The sequence below is a fragment of the Primulina eburnea genome, chromosome 10, assembly GCF_022965805.1.
Source record: "Primulina eburnea isolate SZY01 chromosome 10, ASM2296580v1, whole genome shotgun sequence".
Classification (NCBI taxonomy): domain Eukaryota; kingdom Viridiplantae; phylum Streptophyta; class Magnoliopsida; order Lamiales; family Gesneriaceae; genus Primulina; species Primulina eburnea.
The window spans coordinates 4,517,425-4,542,787 of record NC_133110.1 but is presented as its reverse complement, the minus strand read 5'-3'; the positions used below and the strand labels follow the sequence as shown (position 1 = coordinate 4,542,787).

At 34.2% G+C, this 25,363-nt stretch overlaps 1 protein-coding gene across 2 annotated transcripts; it reads left to right on the top strand.

Moving 5' to 3' along the window:
• The first annotated feature begins 3,484 nt into the window (after positions 1-3,484).
• Positions 3,485-25,302, top strand: LOC140842671 (calcium-transporting ATPase 10, plasma membrane-type-like). Of its 2 annotated transcripts, none has more exons than XM_073210729.1 (35): positions 3,485-3,614; positions 3,798-4,020; positions 8,575-8,691; positions 8,780-8,819; positions 9,214-9,332; positions 9,444-9,575; positions 9,674-9,763; positions 10,285-10,354; positions 13,521-13,591; positions 13,669-13,752; positions 13,909-13,986; positions 14,071-14,145; positions 14,528-14,611; positions 14,697-14,779; positions 14,874-14,982; positions 15,061-15,116; positions 15,418-15,460; positions 15,565-15,648; positions 15,800-15,937; positions 16,351-16,416; positions 16,498-16,596; positions 16,743-16,853; positions 17,063-17,233; positions 18,644-18,703; positions 20,328-20,492; positions 20,590-20,706; positions 21,162-21,260; positions 21,782-21,919; positions 22,052-22,152; positions 22,987-23,032; positions 23,447-23,581; positions 24,267-24,374; positions 24,494-24,585; positions 24,749-24,832; positions 24,923-25,302. In XM_073210729.1, exons 2-34 carry the CDS (start codon positions 3,859-3,861, stop codon positions 24,828-24,830), a joined length of 3,225 nt encoding a protein of 1,074 aa, XP_073066830.1. In that variant the 5' UTR covers positions 3,485-3,614; positions 3,798-3,858; the 3' UTR covers positions 24,831-24,832; positions 24,923-25,302. The 2 variants fall into 2 exon arrangements, with proteins under 2 accessions (XP_073066830.1, XP_073066831.1); XM_073210730.1 differs by having other exon boundaries at positions 3,494-3,614; positions 3,765-4,020.
• Positions 25,303-25,363: the final 61 nt, after the last annotated feature.

Sequence of the window (25,363 nt, the reverse complement as noted above, 5' to 3'; positions counted from 1 at the left end):
CCATATTATTTTGTTAAAACAATATAATTATATATTAAATATATATACATTTCGAGTCTCTATGACGTTTCGAGCTTTCATACATTCATAACAATAATTTTATTAACTCATGAATATGTTAGAAGATATTGAGCCGAGCTCGAACTTCTTTTCAAACCAAACACGAGCCAAAATAAAAATAAAAATCGAACTTCGAATAGAGCTCTAACTCAAATATATTTAATTTAAGTCAAATTCGAATCTTAAATTTTTAATAATATTCAGTTCATTTACACCTCTAATTCTAAATAATTGTAAATAAGGTTGATAAATAATAATGAAACGGAGAACTCAAACGAAAATTAAATCATACATCAACTCATTAATTGGTAGTCTATTCTCCATAGAATTATTTAAAATTAGAAGCATTTCGAATTCGATTTTCAAACCATACAATCCGAATTCAAAATACCTTAAATACGGATCCAAACAATGCAATGAATTTATATTTTTAATCATTAATTATTATCATAAAATAACAAAATACATTTAAAAAATTTATTCTTTATAAATTATAATTGAATAAATTTTAATTCATCGACTTTTATAAAAATCTAGTCCAAAAGCATACTTTAAGTTTTCTTTTTTAACTTAACAAACACTAAAAAAAATTTAAAATACTTGTTCAAACAAAATTTAGTTTTTATATAGAATTGGAGGAATATTTCAAACCCGACACATCGTCCCAAATGTCGAATTAGCTATAAATCACGGATTCGACCTTTATATATTTTTAAGGATAGTTCCATGATAAACCAAAAATACACCCAATAGGAAATATTTATCTTTTTATATTACTCTCGAACATCACTTTCCCCGTCATGTGATCCACCTGTGTGCGCAAAGTATATGTTTAATTTGCCTAATTGCAACATATTCTGGTGTTTTGTTCGCCGTACGTGGAATTTCCCACACGGTGACACCTAAGAATATTTTAAAAAAAATACCTATTTTATTCCATATTCTTTTTCCAAGCCGAGAATATTTTTCAATTTATTTTAATATTATTAGATCATGTCGGTTTCTCGTTGATGCCATCCGGGTCAAACGGTCGAGTCGGGTCGGGAACTCTGCTGGGTAGACTATCAAAAATGTTGAAGGAAGTATGAGTCTGAGCGTGGAACTTTGGGTTATGACTCCTCGAGTGCTGCGAAGGACCTGAGAACAAGGAAAACAACCACGTGAATGGGCGCCGGAGAGGTATCCGGCGTGGCCACTCCGATGCTTAAGTCAGCAGGTACTCAAGCAAGAAAACCAATGTAACCAAGTGATGGTTGTGGTGATTGGTGTGTAATAAATGAGAGTATTAAATGTTCATCAATATCTGAATGAATGAATAAATGCAGAACCTGGTATTTATAGTGGAGGAAGTAATGATGATATCGATTTTGGGGGTGTGTGAGCATTAAATATAATAGGGTGGCTGATTGTACCCTATTGCTCTGACATATCAAATCGTACTAGTCATATCCAATCTGTCTTGTCACCCATTAATGTTAACCAAAGAAAGATATGTCGGTCGAGTGCACTCTATTAATGTCAACGCAATTAAATGCTTCCCTCGCATCGAGATGTCAGAGGGGAAAAACTTCTTGGGTAATTGTGCCAGAACTCGGGCGCCAGGCCCTAAACCCACAACCCGGAAAATGAGTGTTTGCTTCCACATTTAACTTTAACAATATTCTGTCCTGACCCGGGCGCATTCCACATGTCCTGAGAGATCCTGGGCCCTAGCAACGTCCCGGGACATATCGGGGCATCACCACTCGTATTTTTACGTCAGTTGATATATTCGTTTTTTTATATATATTTGATTGATAATATGAGATTATTTTACTTCATTATTACGCATCGTGTCATGCCGAATACTTTTGAGTTGTCGAGGTCGAAGAAAACATATCAGCGATTGATTTTCCATTGGTTACGATCTGGCAAACAGTTGCCGATTTAAATAAATAAAATATGAGAATTATATATTACATTTTTTACTATAAAAAAATAGAGAGAATATTAAAAACTTTTATAAAGATATATATTTCACTTCACCGCCCAAAAAAGTAGATACCAAAATTCTTATTCATCACGCAATATCTCTTCTTTAATTATAAGTGAAAGGAAAATAAATTTCACGTATCCACACGCTTTTGGCACCTTTCCTTAAATATCAAATTTTAATTTCTATTTTATATTTTACCTATTTACATCAGAGTGAGTCTGTTATATGACGATCTTTTAAATCTTTATCTGTGATACGGGTCAACCATACCGATATTCACAAAAAGTAATACTATTAGCATAAAACGTAATACTTTTTCATAGATGACCCTAATAAGAGATCCATCACATAAAATACGATTCGTGAGACCGTCACACACAAGTTTTATATTTATATTAACGTAAACACGATTTTAGCTTTCTAAGAGATTCACAATTTTCAAATTTTAATTTAGTCTCACGTATTAAATATCCTTTTGAAACTATATATGCCAATCACGTTCATACTAAATTGAAATAAATTATTTCGTTATAATAAGCTGTCAAATATTAATTTTAATTTCCAATCGACACGTATGTTTAATTGGAGACCAAAGATTGCCCCGTTGTAATTGGAAGAAGTATATTTGAGGTTTTTTTTATTATTATTTTTTAAATAAGAGAGAAAATTGTTATAATCGAGTCTAAAAATCAAAAATGTTTTTTGATATATTTATTAAGTTATTTCAAAACAATTTATACGATATTTAACATTTTGGAAATAACATAAATAACAAAATAATATTTTATATGATATTTTATTTTTTAAGATAATTTATTTATCTTGATTTTTTTTCCATGTATCCCTAAATATTCCCAATTAATTTCTCTTTGCAAACTTTTTCCTTTAGTTTGTTGGTAAATTTTTTTATTCAATGAGAATTTTATTTTATAAAATATTTTAATTGCTTAATATAAAAATAAGATGTATCTTGAAGAGTGTGTAAAATATTTAAAGAGATATTATTTTATATATTTTATTATAAATAACAATAATTCCATATAAATAACATTGGAATGTTTGGAACATAGATCTTATGAATGATAAAAATTTTAATCAGTTCAAATTCATTAGAAAAATAAATTAATGTAATCTTATTTTATGATAAAGATTTTATCAGATCCTCAATATCTCTTTAGAAAAAATTGTAACTCAATTTTTAAAACACAAAAAATAATATGAGACGATATCATAAATCAATTTTGTGAGATAAATCTTATACTCGACCTAATATATGAAAAATATTAGATAAACTCGTTTTTTAAAAATAAATTAGTGAAATTGTTTGACAATTGATATGCTCTTTCAAAATTAATAAGGTTAAAATCATTCCACGTATACAATATTGTGGGACCCACGGTACAATCTGGAAATTAGTTAAATACTAAATAAAATCCGTTTTAAAAAGAAAGAAAAAAAAAATAACACAGAACATGCTCCGCAGCGGTTAAAGGAAGCTTCTTTGAAATTTCTCCATTCACCCACTGTCTTGGTTCAATCATCGGCCGGCGCCACTGTGTTGATTTTATCGATTCCGCAGGTTTGAATCTCTTTAATTTCCAGTATTTTTGCTTTTTTCGATCTAAAGCGCTATGTTTTTGGTTGCTCGAAGCGAATGAAGTTGAGACAAAACGATAAAAAAGACGAAGTAAATCCATTTTGGATGACATGATTGTAGCTGCATTTGTAGGAATGTTGAATACGCGGCTTCTCGTTTTTGCAGTTTATTTGGTTTGACAGTGACCAGCAGTGTCATCTCTCCTGCGACTTAATATAAATCGAGAATGAGCGATGAGCACAAAACGTCGCCGTACAGGCGACACCAGAACGACCTGGAATCCGGTGGAAGTCGCCGAGATTATGCTGAGGATAATGAAGAAGGCTTGGGGCCCTTCGATATTTTCCGGACGAAAAGTGCTCCGGCTGATCGGTTACGTAGGTGGAGGGTAAGTTTCTCACATTATTTCATCCTTTTTTTTTGAAATTATTTGGTAAATTTTTTATGTTACATGTATGTGTGTGCGCGTTTACGGGTACTGCCGAAATAAGAAAATGAAACAAATTCAAAAAAATAAAATGTGCAATGATTGAGCTCGCCTGGACTAGCCTTGGAAGTTCGTGTTCCTGAGTATTTTTTTTAATCACTTGTTTAAAACAAAAGCCCAAACCCTAGCAACTCAACGCCCAAAAATGAGAATCAGAAGAAGATAGCTCTGAACAGAAGAACGAAGTGTGTGCGGCTACATCCAAAACAACTAGAAAAAGACCGATTTCACATCTTTAGGATGCAGACGATGAAGAAATTGATGTCATCAAAAAAATGAAGGAGACCAAGAAGAATACAAATCTGAAAGCTCTTGAGGATTCTGATAATTCGATGGAACAAGATGAAATTCATGTTACTAATTACTATGAACTTATTAATTTTTTTTTTTGTTTTGTGTGACATTGTTACTTAAGTATTTCATATTTCAATATATTTATTCTGATAAATATATTTTTAAAAATTTATTTATTGCCCCTTGCTTCCGTAAGGCTTGCGCCTCAGGCTTCATGGTCCTTGACTCCTTCTGTGCCTCACGCCCTTGACAACTATGTGTACATATTACCACTGTAGTATGTGTCACAGTCTACGATAAATCGTTAATCACGTTTACGCTTAATCGGAATTGAGATTAAGATGTGTCTGAGAATGGAACATGGCTTGAAGTGGGACAAATGCAGATTGAGAATTCTCATATCCGAAAGGGCACCTGACACCGAAAACGGCACGGAGCTTAGGCTAATTCAAGTGTAAATATATCCTTCTTTTCGTGGGGGAGAAGCACTTGAGTCAAAAGTGCATTGATGCACATGGAACAGAACTTACATTTTTGTATAGACAGAAGTAGAAATCCTCTTAGCCGGATGAGTGGTTGAGGTGCGAGAATGATCTCAGTTCCTTCTTTGGTAACATGGGTTATCTCAGCTTTGCTGATTAATTGAAGTGGTGGGTGACATTCCTCCCCTGATTCACTCTCTCGTAAATCCGAACGTGGTCGTATCTTATATATTTTTAGAACTGACCCGGGTTTTTCCCTTCCCAAGCAGGATCTACCTTCTAGGAATAAGTCTCTATCATAAGATGCCATTGGAATTCGAACTCCTGTCTTCTCATTAATCTCCTTATGTTTTACCATTGTACCAACTACCATACCCGTGGGGCTCGAGAAGGAGCTCGTTTTACCTGGATGGATGGCGAGGTGATTACATTACATGCAAATGGAAATGAAATATATCTTCCCAGTGCATAATCAAAATGCTCGTTCTATCGAAAGAGTAGCCGAGATAGAATGAAATGTATGGAAATGGAACTAAGCTTGTCAAGTGGAAAATAGAGCTTTCACCATGCTGGATCAAAATACCGTAAAGTGAGCTGAACAAAATCAACATCTTTGAAACAAGCACAACAAGTACACCATAATTAAGAATCAAAATATCAGTATAGAGGCACTCGCTTAGTTCCATCAAATGCCAAATTACAAAACAAAAACTCAGTGAAAATGATTCTATTGCCAGGAATCCTCAGCTTGCTTCTTGATCAAAACTTAATCTGATTACTATCATCAACTGATTCGAAATACAGTCATATATTAGGGAAAAGAACGGGTTTCCAACTCAGCCAGCACAAAGTTGACTCAAAGCATTTGTGATTGAAAAACAACCTAAAAGTACATAATGTAATGGCTTTAATAAATTGAAACATAAACTGGATTGTGCTAAAATAAAGTACAAAATATTAAAGTTTGTTGGCTTCATATGATTTTACTTACTATGCACGTGATCATATCATGAATATTTGTCTCATACTATACACATGGAGGATCTATAGCAAACACTCACTTGTACTATATATCACAAATGAGACACAAAGACTGAATTAATCTCTTCATCATGGATCCAGAACAAACATTAACTTGTCAAGAAGGTTCAAAACATCTTCAATAATTGTAGAACTCAAAACAATTATCGGAATATCCATGATCCCTTTTTATTACGTAGAAATATGGTTAGAAGACGGCTTGATATTTATAATAATGTGGCTTAAAAATACTTTACTTGTCAAGACCCATATCATGGTTGTTATCATGAAAGAACACAATTTTCCCAAGATTTTATAGCTTAGTCTTATAAAACAATTAATTAAAAGCTTTTAAAACCAATCCTGAATAATTGTGATGGTCAAATGGTTTTATACTTCATTCTATCGTTCAACGCTTATACGAGGAGTTCACAACTGAAATAGTCTTTGTTTAAGTTCTGTGTAAGAACTTTAGCGAGATAGTCTAAGTTACGGTGTTATAAACTAATAATTTGTATTAATCCCAATACTCATTAAAATAGCTCATACTTTTAGATGATTATCTCTTAACTTCGTGCCCGCAAATTAAGTTAAATCTTAACGCAATTACTTTTTATTTATTGCTATTATTAATTTTTTATTTAGTAAAGCAAGATGGTTGTATGGTAATTATATTTGGTATATTTAGGTAAACTAACAAAATTAACCCTAACTCAATGAAGAAAAAACTAGATGCAATGTGCAACTATGTTGGGGATAATTGATTACTTTGCTTTGCACTGTAGGCAAAACACGCATTTCATCAATTGATCTTGTATGTGTTTTCGTATTTCTTTCGCCATGTTGGTCCGCTTCGGCTATGCTACCTCTATCGTTTCACTTGATGTTTCTGGTTAACTTTGCTTTTTATGGTGGATTTTCTTTGAACAAAATTGCAACATAGTTACTTGTTTAGACAATTATAGGTTGTCATCTAATCACAAAAACAAACTAAATGTAATCTATGAGGTTTTCATCCAAATGTGCCTAAATGACGAACCAATATTGAGAATTTTTCTCAGTTTAGATATATATCTTTATGCTATTTTGAATGTCCGCATACCTTTTTTTCATGGCTCCCAACTAGGGGTGTGAACGAAATGAATCGAATCGAATATTAATAAAAATTGAAAGCTTGAATTTGGCTCAAACTAAGTATATTCAAGTTCGAGCTCGATTCGAAGCTCGAAATTTTAAATATTTTGGCTCGAGTTCGGTTCATTAGGAAGTTCAAGTTCGATTCGAAATATTCTAATATATTTGCGGGCTATTCGAATTATTGCTTGGATATTTGGTTCGAGAATGATGGTTCCGAATCTCGAATGGTCCGAAAAGATCGAAATGTATATATGTTTACTATATAAATATTATAGTAATAAATATTAAGATCGCGAGTGACTTGTGAACAAAATAATTTTGGCTCGAGTTCGGATCGAAAAAATTCGAACATGTTTGAGTTCGGTAAATTCAAATATAAATCAAATATTTATCGCGTAATCTCGAATAGCTCGCGAACCAGAACGATTCATTTATCATCCTACTCCCAACTCCCTGTAGTTGCTGGGTTTACTAGCATTTTTACCTGATAAAATACAATTTCTTTTATGAGGCATACCTTGTAGATGTTGTGAATCTGCCAGATAGAAAAACATGACATAAAGGTAAAGCTCTGATTTAATAAACGCATACTAAGTGATTTTTTTTGACGATGTAGGTGATTTATTTATTTATTTTTGACGATATACTAAGTGATTATTTGATGGTTAAGTTTGTGGAGTTTGTCAACATGGATCGCTAGTTATGTTTTCCGGAAGCTGATATTTCCTCCATTTATTCAACCTGATGCCGTTAATCTTATTGATAAAACTTTGCTACACTGTTATACTAGTCAATAGAAAACCAGCCATAGTACTTCCTTTTCTCAGTATCACTCGTTGATATATTAGTGGAAGATCAAATGTCTTGGCCAATGTTTCTAGGAAGCTTTGGCTTTGTTTGGTTTGCTTTCCAGAAAAAAATATTTCATCTTTGGAAATAAATTCTACCATGTCATCCTATTTGATTCCAAATAATATGCTTCCAACCATTTCACATGTCCAATATAATCATTATTTTTAATTTTATTTTTCATCATTCCTCATAAATATTTGTACTTTTTGTATCATATTTACTTCTTATATTATTTTAGAATTTTAAAATATCATGCATAAATAATTCAAGACATTATTCAAATTCTGCAATCTTCAAAAAAACACAGTTCCAGGAAACACAATCCAAATGTATCGAGTTAAAATCAAACACTACCTATGTTTTTATAATTAATACTCCCTCAAAAAAGAATGAAAACGGGCCATGAAGGACAATGATATATGCTCAAACAAAGAGGCATTAGTGATTGTCTAATTTTCGCATGCTTGTAGCATTTATACATCTTTCGCAATCTTTTATGACCTTCATTTGGTTCTTATCTGTGGTTTGCTTCTTTTGCCAGTATGGATTTTTAACCAGGTTGTTACATTTTATCTTGTTTAATTGTGCTTTAGTTTGACTTTTTTTGTGAGGCCAACAGATGTTTTGGGGGTAATTTTATTTTTGTTTTAATCCTACTGTTTCCTTCCAGCAAGCTGCACTTGTACTGAATGCTTCTAGGAGATTTCGCTATACTCTGGATTTGAAGAAAGAAGAGGAGAGAAAGCAATTGATTGCTAAAATCAGAATGCATGCTCAAGTCCTTCGAGTAATCATATTTCAATTTTAATTGGTTCATTAATGATCATTTGTTGATTATTAAACATGTATATATATATATATATAAATGTCACCAGGCAGCAGTTCTGTTCCAATCGGGCGGGCAAGGACCCAATGGTAATTATTTCTGCATTCCATCATTCTAAGTTCTTTATTCAGTAAGCAGCAGTGGCTGTATTATACTATGCGCCATGCCACCTTTGTCATGATTAATACATAATCCTTACCTTGTCTATATGAAAATGGCTTTGGTTATTGACTTATTGTTGGCATGATTCAGCATGTGATTTTTTATAATCATTATATTGGCGAAGTTCGAAAAGTAGGCTGAGCCATAATATTACATTTTTTTGTTGCATTTTCCTGTGAATTTGTACACTTTGAATGCTTCATGTGCAATTGTTTTGGATATTTTTTGTTTCTGGATGTGATCTCGACTTATGACGGCCCACTTGTGGAGGATCAATTTGTAGAATGAAAATTCAATCATTTTTCTTCAACTTTGTTCCAGGAACTCCAAAGGAGGTACCTTCAAGCCCAACTAAATTTGGGGATTTCGGTACTAGTGCTGAGGAACTAGTTGCATTGTCCAGAGAGCATGATCTTTCTCTTCTGCAGAATATTGGAGGGGCAAGTTCGAAACAGTTGCATCTTAAATATCATCTCTGTATAAAATTTTGTGCTCTCTTGTTCAATATTATTCTATGTATCTTGATTTCTTTTTTCTTTTCTTGTCATCAGGTTAATGGAGTGGCTGAAAAATTGAAATCTGATCCGGACAAAGGTATACCTGAAGATGAGACTGACCTGGAAAATCGAAAGAAAGCTTTTGGATCGAACACGTATCCTCGGAAAAAGGGGCGTAGTTTTTGGGTGAGACTTGGATGTTAAAGCAATACTTTGCATGGTTAGTACATCAAAATGGTTCAGTGATTACTAAAACTTATATTTTGGTTTGCCTGACCCTACAGAGGTTTGTTTGGGATGCATGTCGGGACACGACTCTAATCATCTTGATGGTTGCAGCAGCAGCTTCTTTAGCTCTAGGTATAAAGACTGAGGTAAGGTTAAGAAGATATCTGTTTGATATTTTATAAAGTAGGATTGCTGTTGACGTGTACATTTCTAATATTTCTGCTTGCATTACAATCATTTTTTTATTTTTTGGTAACTGCAGCATTGCTTGCGACCTTTATCTCTTGTGGTTTTTCGTGGTCATTTCGTTATGAACCACAGTGGTGTGTATGAAAACATTATTTTAATACTGTATTAGATATTTTATTGGCGACTTGATTATTTTTTAAATGATGCCATAATTTTAACTGCATACCAAAGTAATAAAAATCAAACTGAAACTTAATTGCCTTTTATTTTGTTGCTAGAAATATATTAGTGACTTACAGCTGTTGATCCAACTGAGGTTATTTTATGACGGTAGTTTTGATCTTGAAAATATGTTTCTAACATCATGAATCATCACGCTCGCGTATTCAATCATGTAGGGGACATTCTGTGGATGTGTGCTGGGTGCATGCTTGTCGTTTAAATTTTAGGTATAGTAAGAGTTTATTCTTATTTTTAGGGCATAAAAGAGGGTTGGTATGATGGAGGAAGTATTGCGATTGCAGTTCTTATAGTCATTATATTCACAGGTATGCCGGTTGTGTATTGTTTTTAAAATATGAACTGTGTCCAATTGTGACTGTTTTACTGCACTCTTCTTTCTGTTTGCTTGATTTGTACTGATGATAAATATTATTCCTAAAAAATGTATGCTTTACAGCATAATGTTATGCGGCAGGAAATATAATGTAAGTTGGATGCTGGATTAAGCCAGTATTTTTACTGCTTCCAGTTCCTGCTCTAGCGTATTGTTTCTACTTTACTAGTAGACCAAATGGTAAATTTAAGGGTGAGAAAAGTCTAAGGCAAGGTGATCCACTTTCGTCTTTCCTGTTTAATCTGGTAGTAGATGTGTTTGGTAGATTGATTGATAAGGCCAAGGCAATGAACTTTATCCAGGGACTGCAAGTAGGTAACTGATCACCATCTGCATTCTTTGGTGGAAATACTGAAATCATTATGCCGAATGTCAGGATTAAAGAACAAACTGGAAAAACACGTCTTGTTGGGCCTTAATTGTGTAGAAGTAGAAGTAGAAGTAGAATTGTTAGCTAGAGAGATTGGATATGTAAGGGAGATTTGGGCCATAAGATATTTGGAGGTTCCACTGGTTGGAAATCCGATGAAATTTGATTTTGGGAATCTGTCTTGTCTAAGACGTAAGAAGTTAGCTAGTTGGAAGAAAGCGTTTTGTCTAGGGGTAGATCAACTCTGATTTCAACAGTGCTGAATGCTTTGTCAATGTATTTCATGTCTCTTCTCGTGGATAGTGGCGTTGGGAAAACTCCCAACTAGCGACATTTTGCAGAAAAGGTGGCCCAATTGCGCTTTAAGACCACAATGGTGTAATCTATGCCGGAGTCATGAAGAGAACCAAGACCATCTTCTGTTGCACTGTTCTTTTTCACGTGCAATTTGGACAAGAGTTCTGCAAGAGCTTCGTTTCGATTGGACATTTCCAAGAAAGGCTCGGGACTTATTTATCATGGAGACGACTCTGGCAGACGGAAGAAGGAATAACAGATTCTGGGTCATGGCGGTGCATTGCATCTTTTGGTCTCTGTGGTTGGAGAGAAATGGTAGATTGTTTGAGGATTCGGCAGAGTCTCTGGACGAAGTATGGGCAAAGATCAGATTCAGGGTCGCAACGTGGACAACAATGTTACCGGAGTTTAAACATTTACTTATTGCTGATGTGATTAGGGATTGGAATTATGTTTGTTGTTGATTTAAGATCTCTATTTTTAATTCCATATTTGTACTCTAGTTCTTAGGATTACTATCCTTTGTAATCCATTTTATTATTCTAATGGAAAGTAGTTTCGTATCAAAAAAAGAAAAGAAACTGTAGATATAAGGGTTTTGGACAAGGAGTTTTCAGGGTTTTTCGAGTTAAATCTTTCTATAAGTCCTTCTTTCTGATATGTGATTTTCCTTCCTTTCTTCTTTCTCATGTTATTTGGAAAACACCAATCCCACCAAATGTTCAAGCATTCTCGTGGAATGCGGTTCTGGGTAAATTGCCAACTTGTGATATTAAGCCAAATAGGTGGCCTACTTGTGCTCTTTGTCCAAATTGACGTGTGCTTTGTGGGTAAGAGGTGGAGACTCAATATTAAATACTTATTCATTGTCCTTTAACGAGCTATCTTTGGCTCAAAGCTTTGGAGGAGCTGAGTTTGGTTTGGGTGGTTCCGAGATCTTTGCGTGAACCTTTTGATGTAGATCTTGGATGTGATGTGACCTCGATAGGAGGGGGTATAATTTTTTGGATTGCGGTAGTTCATTTATTGTTGTGGCTGGAGTGGAATATAAGGATTTTTGACAATCTTGAAGAGTCAGTTGAAGAGTGTTGAGACAAGATTAAGGTTCGGACATATGACTGGATTGGAAACATTTAGAGTTTAAAAATTTCTCGATCTCAAATTTAGTGAGAGATTGCAGTCATATTTGTTTTGATATGATCGGTGCTTTTGTTTTTCTTTTTTTTACCTTGCGGATTTGTTGTCCACTTTTTGTAACTACTATATTTAATTATTTAATATAATATTATTTCCTATGTAAAAAAATGTCTTTATATGCACGTAATATTGTCGAATTGTTTATGTTGAATGATCTAGTGGATTTGGAATGGTGAATAGATTATTGACCTCTGTCCACATGTTTCTATACTATCTACCATCATATAATTCCATTTAATGAATGTTGTAAAGATGTAGGTTTTTTTAGATAAACCGTTCGTCTTGGTTAGGAAGTATGTTTACCAGATAGTAGCAATAAAATTCGAGAATTTGGTGGAAGTCTTCAATCATTGCCACAAATGAACGTATTTTGCATCCTTCAATAGTTTATTACTTTTCTGGCTGTTGCTATGTCGTACTTCATGTTTCTAGCTGCTAATTTTATTGATATCTCAACAATTCTAAATGTTAAACTTTTAAGTTGTATCATTTGTCGCATTGTTCATTTTTTACCAAATGCATGATCACAAGGGGCACTTAATTGCTTTTATGAACGATAGAAATATCTCTAACTTGGTTGTGTCAACAACACAAAGGGGAGCATTCCTGGATGGACAAAATAAAAAAAAAATGGTTGTAGGTATCGAAAACTATTTTTGATTACAGGCCAAAATTTTAAAAAGTAGTGTAGTTATCAACGTTTAAAATATATTATTACAGCTGAGTATGATTCTTTATTGTGATAAAGCAATTCAAAGGATCATGAAAAGATTTTGACGATAATATGACACTAAATATTTAAATATTCTGAGGTTATATTTGAAGAATTGACCGAGGAGGTTAATGAGCTTTTAAGTAGAAAGTTGGCACATTGTAGGTGTTAGCACAAATTCGTGAAATTAAAAATTCCTGAGAAATTTGGAAGAGAGGAGGATACAGGCTTGTAAAAGATTTGGAGTATTTCTGGAACAATCAGTTAGTGACTGAGAACATTGTTTATATGACATGTAACCTGTTTTATAGTGCGGTGGAACTTCAGAATAATGTAATTTTGCATACACTCGATTTGCTACCAAATATATTATTAGGAACAAATTTTGCGAATGAGAGAGGCGTGACTTTAAGAAAGGGAAACATTCCTTTTCCAATAATAATGCAAGTCAAGTATATTTCATCCTTCAATATTGTCAACTTTAAGCAGTTAGAAAACATTCGACATTTAATTCTTTTGCAGCTGTCAGTGATTACAGACAATCACTTCAATTTCAAAATTTGAACGAGGAGAAACAAAACATACAGATGGAGGTTGGTATTATACAGATAGTGCCTCATGCTTGTAACTTTTCCTTCTATTTTTCTTACGTTTAGTGGTTTCCTCATAGGTCGTTAGGAATGGACGGAGAATTAAAGTTTCAATATTTGAAATAGTTGTTGGTGATGTAGTTCCCCTCAAAATTGGAGATCAGGTAAATAAGAAGATATGTTTCTCTGCTCATCCACTTCATATCCCCTGAAATATAGCAGTGAAAATGTTTCTACATGAGTATTTTGTGGAAGAATGTGAGCCTGGAGGTGGTTTATTCAAATTTTAATTTATTTTGACATCACTTTCATATGTACAGATTCCTGCAGATGGACTTGTAGTCGCTGGACATTCCCTTGCAATTGATGAATCAAGCATGACAGGGGAGAGTAAAATTGTAAGCTTCATAAGATCATATATTCTATTTTGTGGTTGTCCTAGCCTCTATGATCTTATCACTAGTCAATTGTGTTCATGTTAGGTTCACAAGGATTCAACTAGAGAACCCTTTCTTATGTCTGGATGTAAGGTGGCCGATGGATATGGCACCATGCTGGTAATATTCTTGTTTTTTGACATCTCTTACCTACTATTTTAATCTGAGAATTTTCATATATATAATGGAAAAACTCAATTTAAGCATAACAGCGTTTCTCTGATAGTTGCTAAACATGGGGAGTCTTTTGTCTTTCCTATTCGCAAGGACATATTCTCCTGGAGCACATTAGATCTAAGATGCATTATTATATGCTAGAATCTTATCGTCACTTCCTTGTGTATTACTTATTTTCTTGGCTTTAAAACGGGAAATTTCTTGATGGTCTTTGTAAATTATTACAGATTGCATGTGATTTTCCTGAAGTAAATATTCTATTACAATCTTCGATGGAATTCTATGTGGCAATCTTATAGTGTGTTGAAATTCTGCTCTTTTTTAGGTAACAAGTGTGGGTATTAATACAGAATGGGGATTACTCATGGCAAGCATATCAGAGGACAATGGTGAAGAAACTCCCTTACAGGTAAATTTTTCGAAATTCTTGAAAGTTTGTTTTGTCACTGTAGTTGGTTTCTGAATCACACTAAATTACTTGTTACCGAGTTTAGGTACGGTTGAATGGGGTTGCTACATTCATTGGCTTCGTTGGCCTTACCGTTGCTGTACTAGTTCTGGGTGTTCTTGTGGCCCGGTAACTTAATTGTGAATTTAGTATGTGCGATCTATATTGCCATCATTTTCCTAGTGGAAGTTGATATGTCAATTTTAATTTTTTGTTTATGCAGATTTTTTTTGGGGAAAACCACAAATCCAGATGGCAGCAAGCAATTCATACGTGGAAAGACTAAAGTTGGTGAGGCGATCGATGGATTTGTAAAAATATTTACTGTTGCGGTATGTATTCATCCTACTGGTATTTGGTTTAATGTACGTCATCTTTGTATTGTCTAACATATGAAGACAAATTTCTAGGTTACCATAGTGGTTGTAGCTGTGCCAGAAGGCCTTCCATTGGCTGTAACTCTGACGTAAGTCTGAGAATTGCTGTTCTGTATTCCCTTGTATCATGTATGATGGCCACTGGGTGAAAACAAGAATGATGATGGTAACACCCATACGTTGCTTACGTGTTATAGCTCCAATTGTTGTCGAACAACTTAAAACAAATCATAAGTTGGCCTATTATTTTTCATGTTTCCATGATACATTATTGTGATCCGCATCATTTGATATGTGATATATCGCTGTTTTTAGTTTTCCATTTCAATGGAAGGCGTAGAGGGCTATTTCTCTTTATAATCATATTGAATTTATATATTTGCGTTGTAGGCTTGCCTATTCAATGAGAAAAATGATGGCTGATAAGGCACTGGTTAGTATGTGTACTATCGATTAATGTGATGCTAACCTTGTTTCTTTTTTCTTATCCATTATCCAATTATTGTCCCTGGATTATATTAAACATCTGAACTGCAGGTTAGAAGGCTGTCAGCCTGTGAAACAATGGGTTCTGCAACTACTATTTGTAGTGATAAAACTGGTACCCTAACTCTAAATCAGGTGAGTTATCAACTTGCCTTTTGTTTCCACTTCTATTTTGGAGGGCGAACCTGGGATGTGGGTGGGTAAGGTTCCTCTGGTTGTGGGATGATTGGAAATATTTTGATCATTTTCTTTGTTTATGAAAATCAATTTTTTGGGTTCTGTACAGATGACTGTGGTCGAGGTGTGTGCTTGTGAAAAGAAAATTGATCCTCCTGACAATAAGTCACTGCTTCCTCCTACCGTCATTTCATATCTTATTGAAGGCATTGCACAGAACACAACGGGAAGTGTATTTGTGCCTGAGGTATGTCGCAGGAGGATGAACTTTGTAAATGATTGCTTGCTTGTTTTGTACTTATGTTTTAATTGAGAGCTTAACAAAGAATCTTGTAACACATCACATGAGTTTCATTGCTGTTTTGTATTGTTGTCAAAGATGTGCTCTATTTTGTGTCAGCAGCTTTAAACACCTGAATTTGGCGATGATACAATGATTTTGGGGTGAATAATAAAACATGAACCCATAGTCCTTTTAAGGAGTATATTATAACACTTGAGCTGTACAGGGAAGCTTCTAACATATAAAATTGTCTGGACAAAATTGTGATTATCATCTATTCAGAGGACTGTTATGACAGTACTAGATGTGACATTAATTTTGTTTGACTCACTTTTATGTATTAAGCTTGCACACTTACTGTTTCTGGTTTTCGACAGAGTGGTGGAGCTTTTGAAATTTCTGGATCACCGACAGAAAAGGCCATTCTACAATGGGCCGTGAATGTAATAATCATTCCTCTTCACCAGTGAATAGTGTGTTACTCGTTTGGTCATTTCATTCCCGTTTATTTTGTTATCATGTAGCTTGGAATGGACTTTAGTGCTATACGATCAGATTCGGTGATAATTCATGCTTTTCCGTTCAACTCAGAGAAAAAGCGTGGTGGTGTTGCACTAAAAGTGGTAAGTGTAGAATCTTTTTCAGATGGTGCATTTTTACCGTACATCTATCCTCTTTAACTTGAAGAGCATTAATACATTTTCTGTGTTATGAGTTATACTCGTCATTTCTGTGTTATGAGCATTAGTAATTGTGGCTGTTTTGGCAGTCGGACTCTGAAGTTCGTGTTCATTGGAAAGGGGCCGCAGAAATAGTGCTGGATTCTTGTAAAAGCTACATTGATGCAAATGACCGGGTGACAAAGATGGACGAAGATAAGGTTTACCAGTTTGCTAATTTTCTTGGTTTCAGCTTGTTCTAAACCAGTTCCTTTTCTTCAAAATGTGTTTACAAGAATTTGGTTGCTCGAGCTGGGTGTGAAGAATATTACCTAATAATAAACACCAATCTTTATCTTCAAGCAAAGGACTGCGTTTGTACCAGCTAATTTAGTACCAGCTATTTAAGGACAGTGTTTGTTTTCTCTAGTTGTCACTTTTCAAGAAAGCAATTGAAGATATGGCTGTGGGAAGTTTGCGTTGTGTTGCTATAGCCTATCGTCCGTATCCACTGGAGAATGTCCCGGCTAGTGATGAGGAACTGGATAATTGGCAGCTACCTGAAGAAGACCTAATTTTACTTGCCATTGTTGGTATTAAGGTGCGTGTCGTATTTTTTTGTATGGATATCAAATGAATGGTTCATCACATGAAATCCTCCACATGTATAAGCATGTTTGTGCTATCAAGAAAATTAAGATATACTATTTTAATAACCTCTAATGTGTGTAATCCTTTGTTGTGTAAGTTGGCATAATTAAGATATACTATTTTAATAACCTCTAATGTGTGTAATCCTTTGTTGTGTAAGTTGGCATGTGTGGTTATTGGAACTTCTGTAATGAATCTTAATTAATCATCAAATATTTGTTAAAATCCTGAAAAAACACAGTTAGCTTGAAACGTGAATGGAAGTAATAGCAACCATTTTTGGGCCAAGATGTTTTGCTCCTAGCCACTAACATCATTTGACATCTGGGATAATATAATTAAAAATATTTAATAGCTAAATAATATTAAATAATATCGAAGATGAATTATAAATTTAACAATATTTATTCTGATTCTTGAATGTATTTTTTGATTTCTAATACATTCAGTCAAATTAAAGATGAAAACCTGAATAGTTTTTTCACTTGAAGCAAAAAATATATTTTGAAGAAAATCTTGCACCAATAGTATTCAAAATCAAAGAGATGGAGAACAATTTGCTTTTGATGTTTCATCTTCCATCAAGCAGCAACAGTGATTCAAATTGCAGTCGGATAGTCGAACAGTCGTAGTAGTTTTTTGAGAACTTAGAAGCATGGTTTTGTTCACCATATGGTTTCTGTTTATGTGAATGCAAACCAGGAGCCTATTTTGTGGTTTTCACACGAAAGCTTTCTTTTTCCAAGAAGAGCAGAACAAGGCTTGCAGTGCACACCCACGATACCTCTTGAAGTCTTGGACCTTTTTTTGCACGCGTAGAGTTTTAGTCAACGCACGAGGCATGAAAGTATATAGTCCTGCTCTGACATCATGTTGAAATTTTAATAACAGAAATATAATGAATAGATAATGCACACGACACATGATCTATGTAGTTTTGCATGAAGACTGACAAATACAAAACAACACTAGTTGGCAAAAACTCTTATCAATATTTCTTAATGTTGAATATGATATTATCTCTTTATATAGGTGAAAGGTTTTGATCAATATGGTAGGAATCTTTCATGATTGAATCACAAACAAAACTATATTAAAATATATAATGCTTTTATTGCATCAATCTTAATCTTAATTATAAAATGTATTAATTGGTTTGTTTCTAGTTTGCTTTTCAATTTTTTGCTGCTTTCTTTTGTCATTTCCTTTTTGTCCATATCATCGATAATTTCAACATCTAATGCACACCTAATGCTTTTCATCCTGAAATTCCCATTTTCTCCCTGTTTACATAAATCGATTTGTTTTATGCATATATTTTAAATGTGTATTTGTTTATGGTAACACATGTTGGATGCAGGATCCTTGTCGTCCAGGTGTAAAAGATTCAGTTCTGTTATGCACTGATGCTGGTGTTAAGGTATGCATTAATGTCAATACACATACCCACAAAAGACATTACCTTTTTCTTGTTTTGTGTTTTTCTTAGTTGTGGATTAGTACATGTATCACCATTCATTTATTATTTAAATATATATGTGATTCTGTAATATCTTATCTGTGACATTAATGCCTGGCTAGTAGCCTGCTGCAATTTCCATCAACAGTGAGCCACAGAACCTATGATGGTTTCTGCTCAACATGCTGCTACCTACAATCTTCATTGAGCTAGTCTAAATATGCTCATCTAAACTTCAGATCATCATGCTAATGTGCCCTGAGCCCATGATGGTTTCCATTCAATGCACAACCGCTTCAGATCCTCCTTGAGTTATGCTAAATAAGCTGATCTTTACTTCAAAAATTTTAGGCAATTGTGCCGTAAATTAAATGTCATGAAAACATGAAAGAAAGAAGTCATAAAGTAACTTGTAGTGCTCCCATTCAAGGCTGTATTCCTCTATCCAAGGGCACAATGGAGGAGGGAGGTTGAGCTCAATGTACTCCTTAATTCACCATAGCTCCATAAAAAACAAATGGTTCCTTTGCCTGCGACTCCTCCCCTTTTTCCTGTGCTAAAATATGAAAATATTAAAGTTTTACAGTTCATGTTAAACAAGCACAATCTTCGTTATTCATCCTCCAATATATGAGAGAAACACTGTGTTACATGCACAATCCAAAGTCACTACTCTTGTATTACCGCAAAGTTCTTGTTCTTAATTGATGTTTATGGTTGTCTATATTTTTTTAATATTATTCTAATTTTTTGTTGTATTTTTTTCATTCAAACCGAATCATAGGAATGCACCCTTGAATATGGTTCTTGAGATTCCCACAAATATATTTAAGTACTTACAGCCTAATATCAAAATCGCGAAACTGCTTACTTTAGCTGAAGATTTTACTAGAAATATTTTAGACTTTCTTTAACATCTAAACTTCACGAGCTCCTCATATTGTGATTTCAAATGATGAACAATTCCATAATTTTTATTGATGAGTTCAATGGCATAATACTAAATGATAATAGTTCCTAAACATCCTGTGGGCTGTGATAGCCGCCTGAGTTTTGATGCATGACTGTTTTCACCCTGCTAACTCATTGGTATTTAATTTGAATTGTTGGTTTCCCTTTCCAATAGTAATGCTTATATCATTTTATTTGCCTTTTCACTCTTGATTGCTCAACTTATTAAAATTGTGTGTTTGGAGATACTTTTGAGATTGATAATGTGGTGTTGAATTTAACATAGCATCTTAGGCTGGATTGTTATAATTAGTCTGTTAGCATATACTGATGACCTGTATTGTTAATTGTTGCCTTCGTTTTAGTTTTCCTTTTTTCATCGACATTTCTGTATTCAGTACATAAATGCCTTCTGTGTTATTGCTCAAGCATGCATGATTACAGTTTGATGAACTTGTGCAACACTTGAGTCACATCATCACTTATGTATTAGTTCGTTCTCTGCTCCTGTAGTTCTTGTTAAGTCACTCGTTCGTATTTTAAGAATGGTCGGCCTATATATTTTCTTTCTTGCTTCTACCTGGAGCTTGATACCTGACACAATGTTGTGATTATTGTTTTAACCATTGTATAGGTGCGCATGGTCACTGGAGACAATCTTCAAACAGCAAAAGCTATAGCTTTGGAGTGTGGGATCTTGGGGTCAAAGGCAGATGTTGTTGAACCTAATATTATTGAAGGAAAGGTATTCCGTAACATGACTGAGACACAAAGAGTAGAAGTGGCCGACAGGATTTCGGTATGAGCTGAATTTTCTTTGTCCTTAAAATGATGGTTCTATACCTCTGATTGTTGAGGAGGTGGTGCTGATAACTTCTTGTTTTGACCTTGTAAAGGTGATGGGAAGGTCATCACCAAATGACAAACTACTTCTTGTGCAAGCATTGAGAAAAAAGGGACATGTTGTTGCTGTCACAGGAGATGGCACTAATGATGCTCCTGCACTGCACGAGGTCTGGTTTTCACTTCCCAGTTTTATCTGCACGTCTTATGTTTTAGACAAAGGAAATCTTAGCTTGTGAAAGCCACCCTTTAATGGGTATGTCCGTATGTGCTGAACTGTGTTAGTTCCAGTAAAGCTCGCTGTAACTTTATTAATTTTTTTTTCTGATTTGTCGAAATCAATATAACAGAAGGTGATAGCATTTTCTTTTGCTAACCAGACGGCAGACATGTTACATAAAAAAATCAATACATATTATTTGGCTCGCCAATGATAAAAGTTTTGCTAGACACCTTTCGGAGACACATCGAAATGTACTATGCTCATAAATTTCACTGTGTTACCAGTAGACGGTATTTTATTTAGACGCAAGGTTGCTATGCTGAAAATAATTCTATTTGTTTTTGGGTTTTGTTTTTCTTATTCAGTTTACTTAACCTGGTTTATACTTGTTTGATGATGCAGGCTGATATTGGCCTTGCTATGGGTATCCAAGGCACAGAAGTTGCTAAAGAAAGTTCTGATATCATTATATTGGACGATAATTTTGCTTCTGTTGTAAAGGTTAGCCTGTCTCTCTCTTATGTTGATGCTGCCAGTTGTGCAAGTACTGAGTTTGGTTCTTACAGAATGCCCCTCTCACTTTTAGCAATCTTGTAGTAATGCTGTCGTTTGTTTTTGAATCTGAAATCACTGCGGTTAACCTTTGCGCAGTGTCTATGTACTATTCATTAATTGCTGCCTGGATGACGTGTGCATTTATGATGGTGCAATTGTATCCGTCCTTATCACTGGTAGTTGTATCCATTCCTGGCACTGGTTTGCACGCTCATAAAATTTTAGGGATGCGATAAAAAGCTGTATGTTCTGCAGTAGTTGAGATAAAATTTGGGAAATCTTGAATCCTTTAAATTTTTTCATTATTTAAGCAAATTATTCATTAATTTCGGAAGTACTAGGAGTTTGCATAACCAACTTTCTTGGGTGACAACTTTTGCTATTATAGCTTGTTTGGCCTTAGAACATTAGAATTGAAAGTCATGTCAATAATGCAAAATTAGATCTAATTTTTATATCAATTGCAGGTTGTACGATGGGGTAGATCTGTTTACGCCAATATTCAGAAATTCATACAATTTCAGCTGACAGTTAATGTTGCAGCTCTGATTATCAATGTTGTCGCAGCAGTTTCTTCTGGTAATGTCCCTCTCAATGCAGTGCAGGTTTGAAATCTCTCTCCTTCCCTCTCCATTTATTTGTTTGCATTGGTGTCCTCTGTTGCTTTCATTAGTGTACAAAATTCGTAACAGTTTTCAGGTAAACATTAATTATGCTTTCTGATCTTTTTTCTCCAGCTTCTTTGGGTAAATCTTATTATGGACACTCTAGGAGCTCTTGCACTAGCTACAGAGGCTCCTACAGATCATTTGATGCATAGAGCTCCAGTTGGTAGAAGGTTAGAAATGTGTATTAGCCAGAGTTCTGATGCTCATGTTTGTGTTATTGTAAAGTGGGTTTCATTTTTTGAATGATGACAGGACTTGTCATCCCTGTCCACCAACCATTATGCATCTTACAAATGCGGGAATTGAGATTGTATAAAAGAGATCTTAATGTTAATATAGAGAATTATGATGTTTATATTTTTACTGCTTCAGCGATTGACTTAGTATAGGATCCCTTGATCTACGGATTGTGGCCTTTCTCAATAGTCCATTTATTTTAGACAAGTAATGGTTTCTCCCTCACTTCCAAACCTATCAATAACATTAAGAAATATTTCACTGTGCCTGTAAGTCGAAGTATTCTGTCTAACCTTTATAAATAATCTGTTAAAAGCTTTCTGTGGAAAGGTCTCATGCCAGTTGATAAAGTGAATTGAGTTCTTTTGTCATCCTGCAGTTGGGAATTTGGATTTATGGAATATCAATTCTGTCTCAATAAATGTGTTTTGGCCACATATTTCTAACGCTTTCATACTATTTAATTGGTAATGTGGCAGTTTGATCTTCCTGAATTACATTTTCTATGCATGCATTAAATGTATTATTTAAGAAGTCATGATGTTATTAATTGGTTTTTTTTGGAAAAAAAGAGCATCTGCTTGCTAAAATTGGTTAATCCAAAATCTTTGATGACTATTTTTGTTTTGTTGTATAAAAGTTGCATAGTGAGATTTCCATGATCTTTTTATCTCAATCCATTGCCAAATGTTATAATTTCTGGATGCATTCAGTAATTTGATTTATTTTTTTGAATCCCTACTAACCAAGAAATACTCTTGTTTTAGGGAACCTTTGATAACCAATATCATGTGGAGGAATTTGTTAATTCAGGTATCATTTCCTTTTGTCATGACCATGCTAATTGGATGGTGAGATGAATAGCTTTTGGTATTTTTCAACCGCTGAGATGGTACAATAAATAGATATTTTTTCACCCTTCCTCTCACGTTAAGCTAGAGACCGGTAAATATGTGCCTAGAATGTAATAACCTGGGTGTACACGTACAAGTTGATTGGTATTAAGCAACAAAGGACATATAATAGCAACTTAATGAAATTTAAGGGGTCATGAATTTCCGATCTCTTGACTCTGATACAATTTTGAAATCGTCTAACAAAAACTAAAGCCATGGGAGGCGGCATATTTGATAGTCAAATCCGTTCATATGTATATTTATTTTTTGTCGTGATTTAATCCACGTGTATTTATTTTTTGTCGTAATTTTTCTCATCGGTTTATTTTAGGCTTTTTATCAAGTCACTGTCCTCTTAGTTCTCAATTTCCGAGGAAATAAGATACTGAATCTGGAACATGAGACCAAAGATCGTGCTTTCAAAGTAAAGAATACACTAATATTCAATGCATTCGTCCTCTGTCAGGTATGTTGATTAGGCTAGTGAAAAGATTTCTTGCAGCTTATGCTACTTGAGTGTTGGAAATGTATGGACATGTGGAATATGGCTATCTACCAAGACAGGACATTGAACATATCCCAAAATATACCGTTTGTTTTGGAAATCTGTTGCTCTTTATTTTAGTGGTGTCTGATATTTATGTGAAATTGGCTAGGAAAACCTATTTGATTGTGATTGTGGGAAATATGCTCGTTAGATAATTCTATCAGTTTCTTATACTCCTTATTCCTATTTCATAAGGGTGAAAGGATATTGATTAGACAGTAATATTGTGGCACAAGCACAGCGAGCAGGTTGCAAATTGTTCAGCCATAGACATCTTGTCACATATCATCTTGCGCCAGTTCTAGTAACTTGAGTATCTGAAAAAAGGAAGGATGAAAAAATAATTGTGAAATTGTGCAGAAAATTCAATAGAACATGGAAGTTATCCATGAATTCAGTATTTAAATCTTACTGAACCTAGGTCAGACAAAAATTATGTTTATATAGGTAAAATCATTTAATGACAAATTAAATCAACAACCAAACTCAAGCTATAAGCATCTCTATGCACGATGAAGATTTGTAACGACCAGTATTTCTGGTGTATTATCCTCAAAAAATTGTGATGTTTCGAACTGAAATTCTCTCAATCTCTTAATTGTAGATATTCAATGAAGTTAATGCTCGAAAGCCCGATCAGATCAATGTTTGGAAAGGAGTCACTAAGAACCATCTCTTCATGGGAATAATTGGTCTCGAAGTGGTGCTTCAGGTATTCTTTTTCTTCCCAAATGTAATAGATAACTGCCTTATTTCCTTAGTGAACTATATCATCTTCACTCTTGTTTTATATTTCACATCTCTGTATATATACACTTTCTTGCTATTCAGGTCATCATCATCTTTTTCCTGGGGAAATTTGCTTCAACTGTACGTCTAAGTTGGGAACTGTGGCTTGTTTCTATTGTCATAGGTTTGGTCAGGTCTGTATATCATTGCCCTCACTTTCGAGTTTCATGCTTCTTCATTCACAACATATCTAAAATGCTAGGATCAATATCTTTAGTTGCAACACAGATGAGATCCCAATATCAACTTTACAATATTCATGGGAGCTTATGTTGAATGTTACTTATTGATTACCAGCTGGCCTCTAGCTATTGTTGGAAAACTGATTCCTGTTCCTGAAAGACCTTTTGGTGAATACTTCAAGAAGAAATCCCGCTGATGGTAAATCTGAGATATCTTTGGTCTTAAGAATCGCCTTAAAAAACTGTTTCAATTCATTAATATATGTATTATATCTCTATGGTTTTACAGGTTAATGACGAGAGATCCTTTTAGAAATTGCTGTGGTATGTGCTAACTAAAGTGTTCATAAAGATAGTACAGACTTTACTAACTTTACGACGGCAAGTTTCTGGTCTCTGGGTAGCGGAGTGGCCTAATGTTTTTCGTGTGAATAAGTACTGTTATTATCTAGGTTAATTCGACAATTTTTTCTTGGTAGTATTTGAAACGAGCCACTGCTGGATTTTTAGTTCTGGAAATCGACTGTTTCATTCATTGGTGTGAAAAATGTATGATATTTGTTGCTTTTTGTGATTTTTGGTTGAACGCTTTTAATGTTTTGTTGACACTAACAATGTCCATAGGACTCGAATACAAACTTAAAATCGACCATTATATGTTTGATGATTGGTGTTTGTTTATCTTGTGCGTATAATAAACAAGATAAGGCGTATTTAATCTAGTCTAATC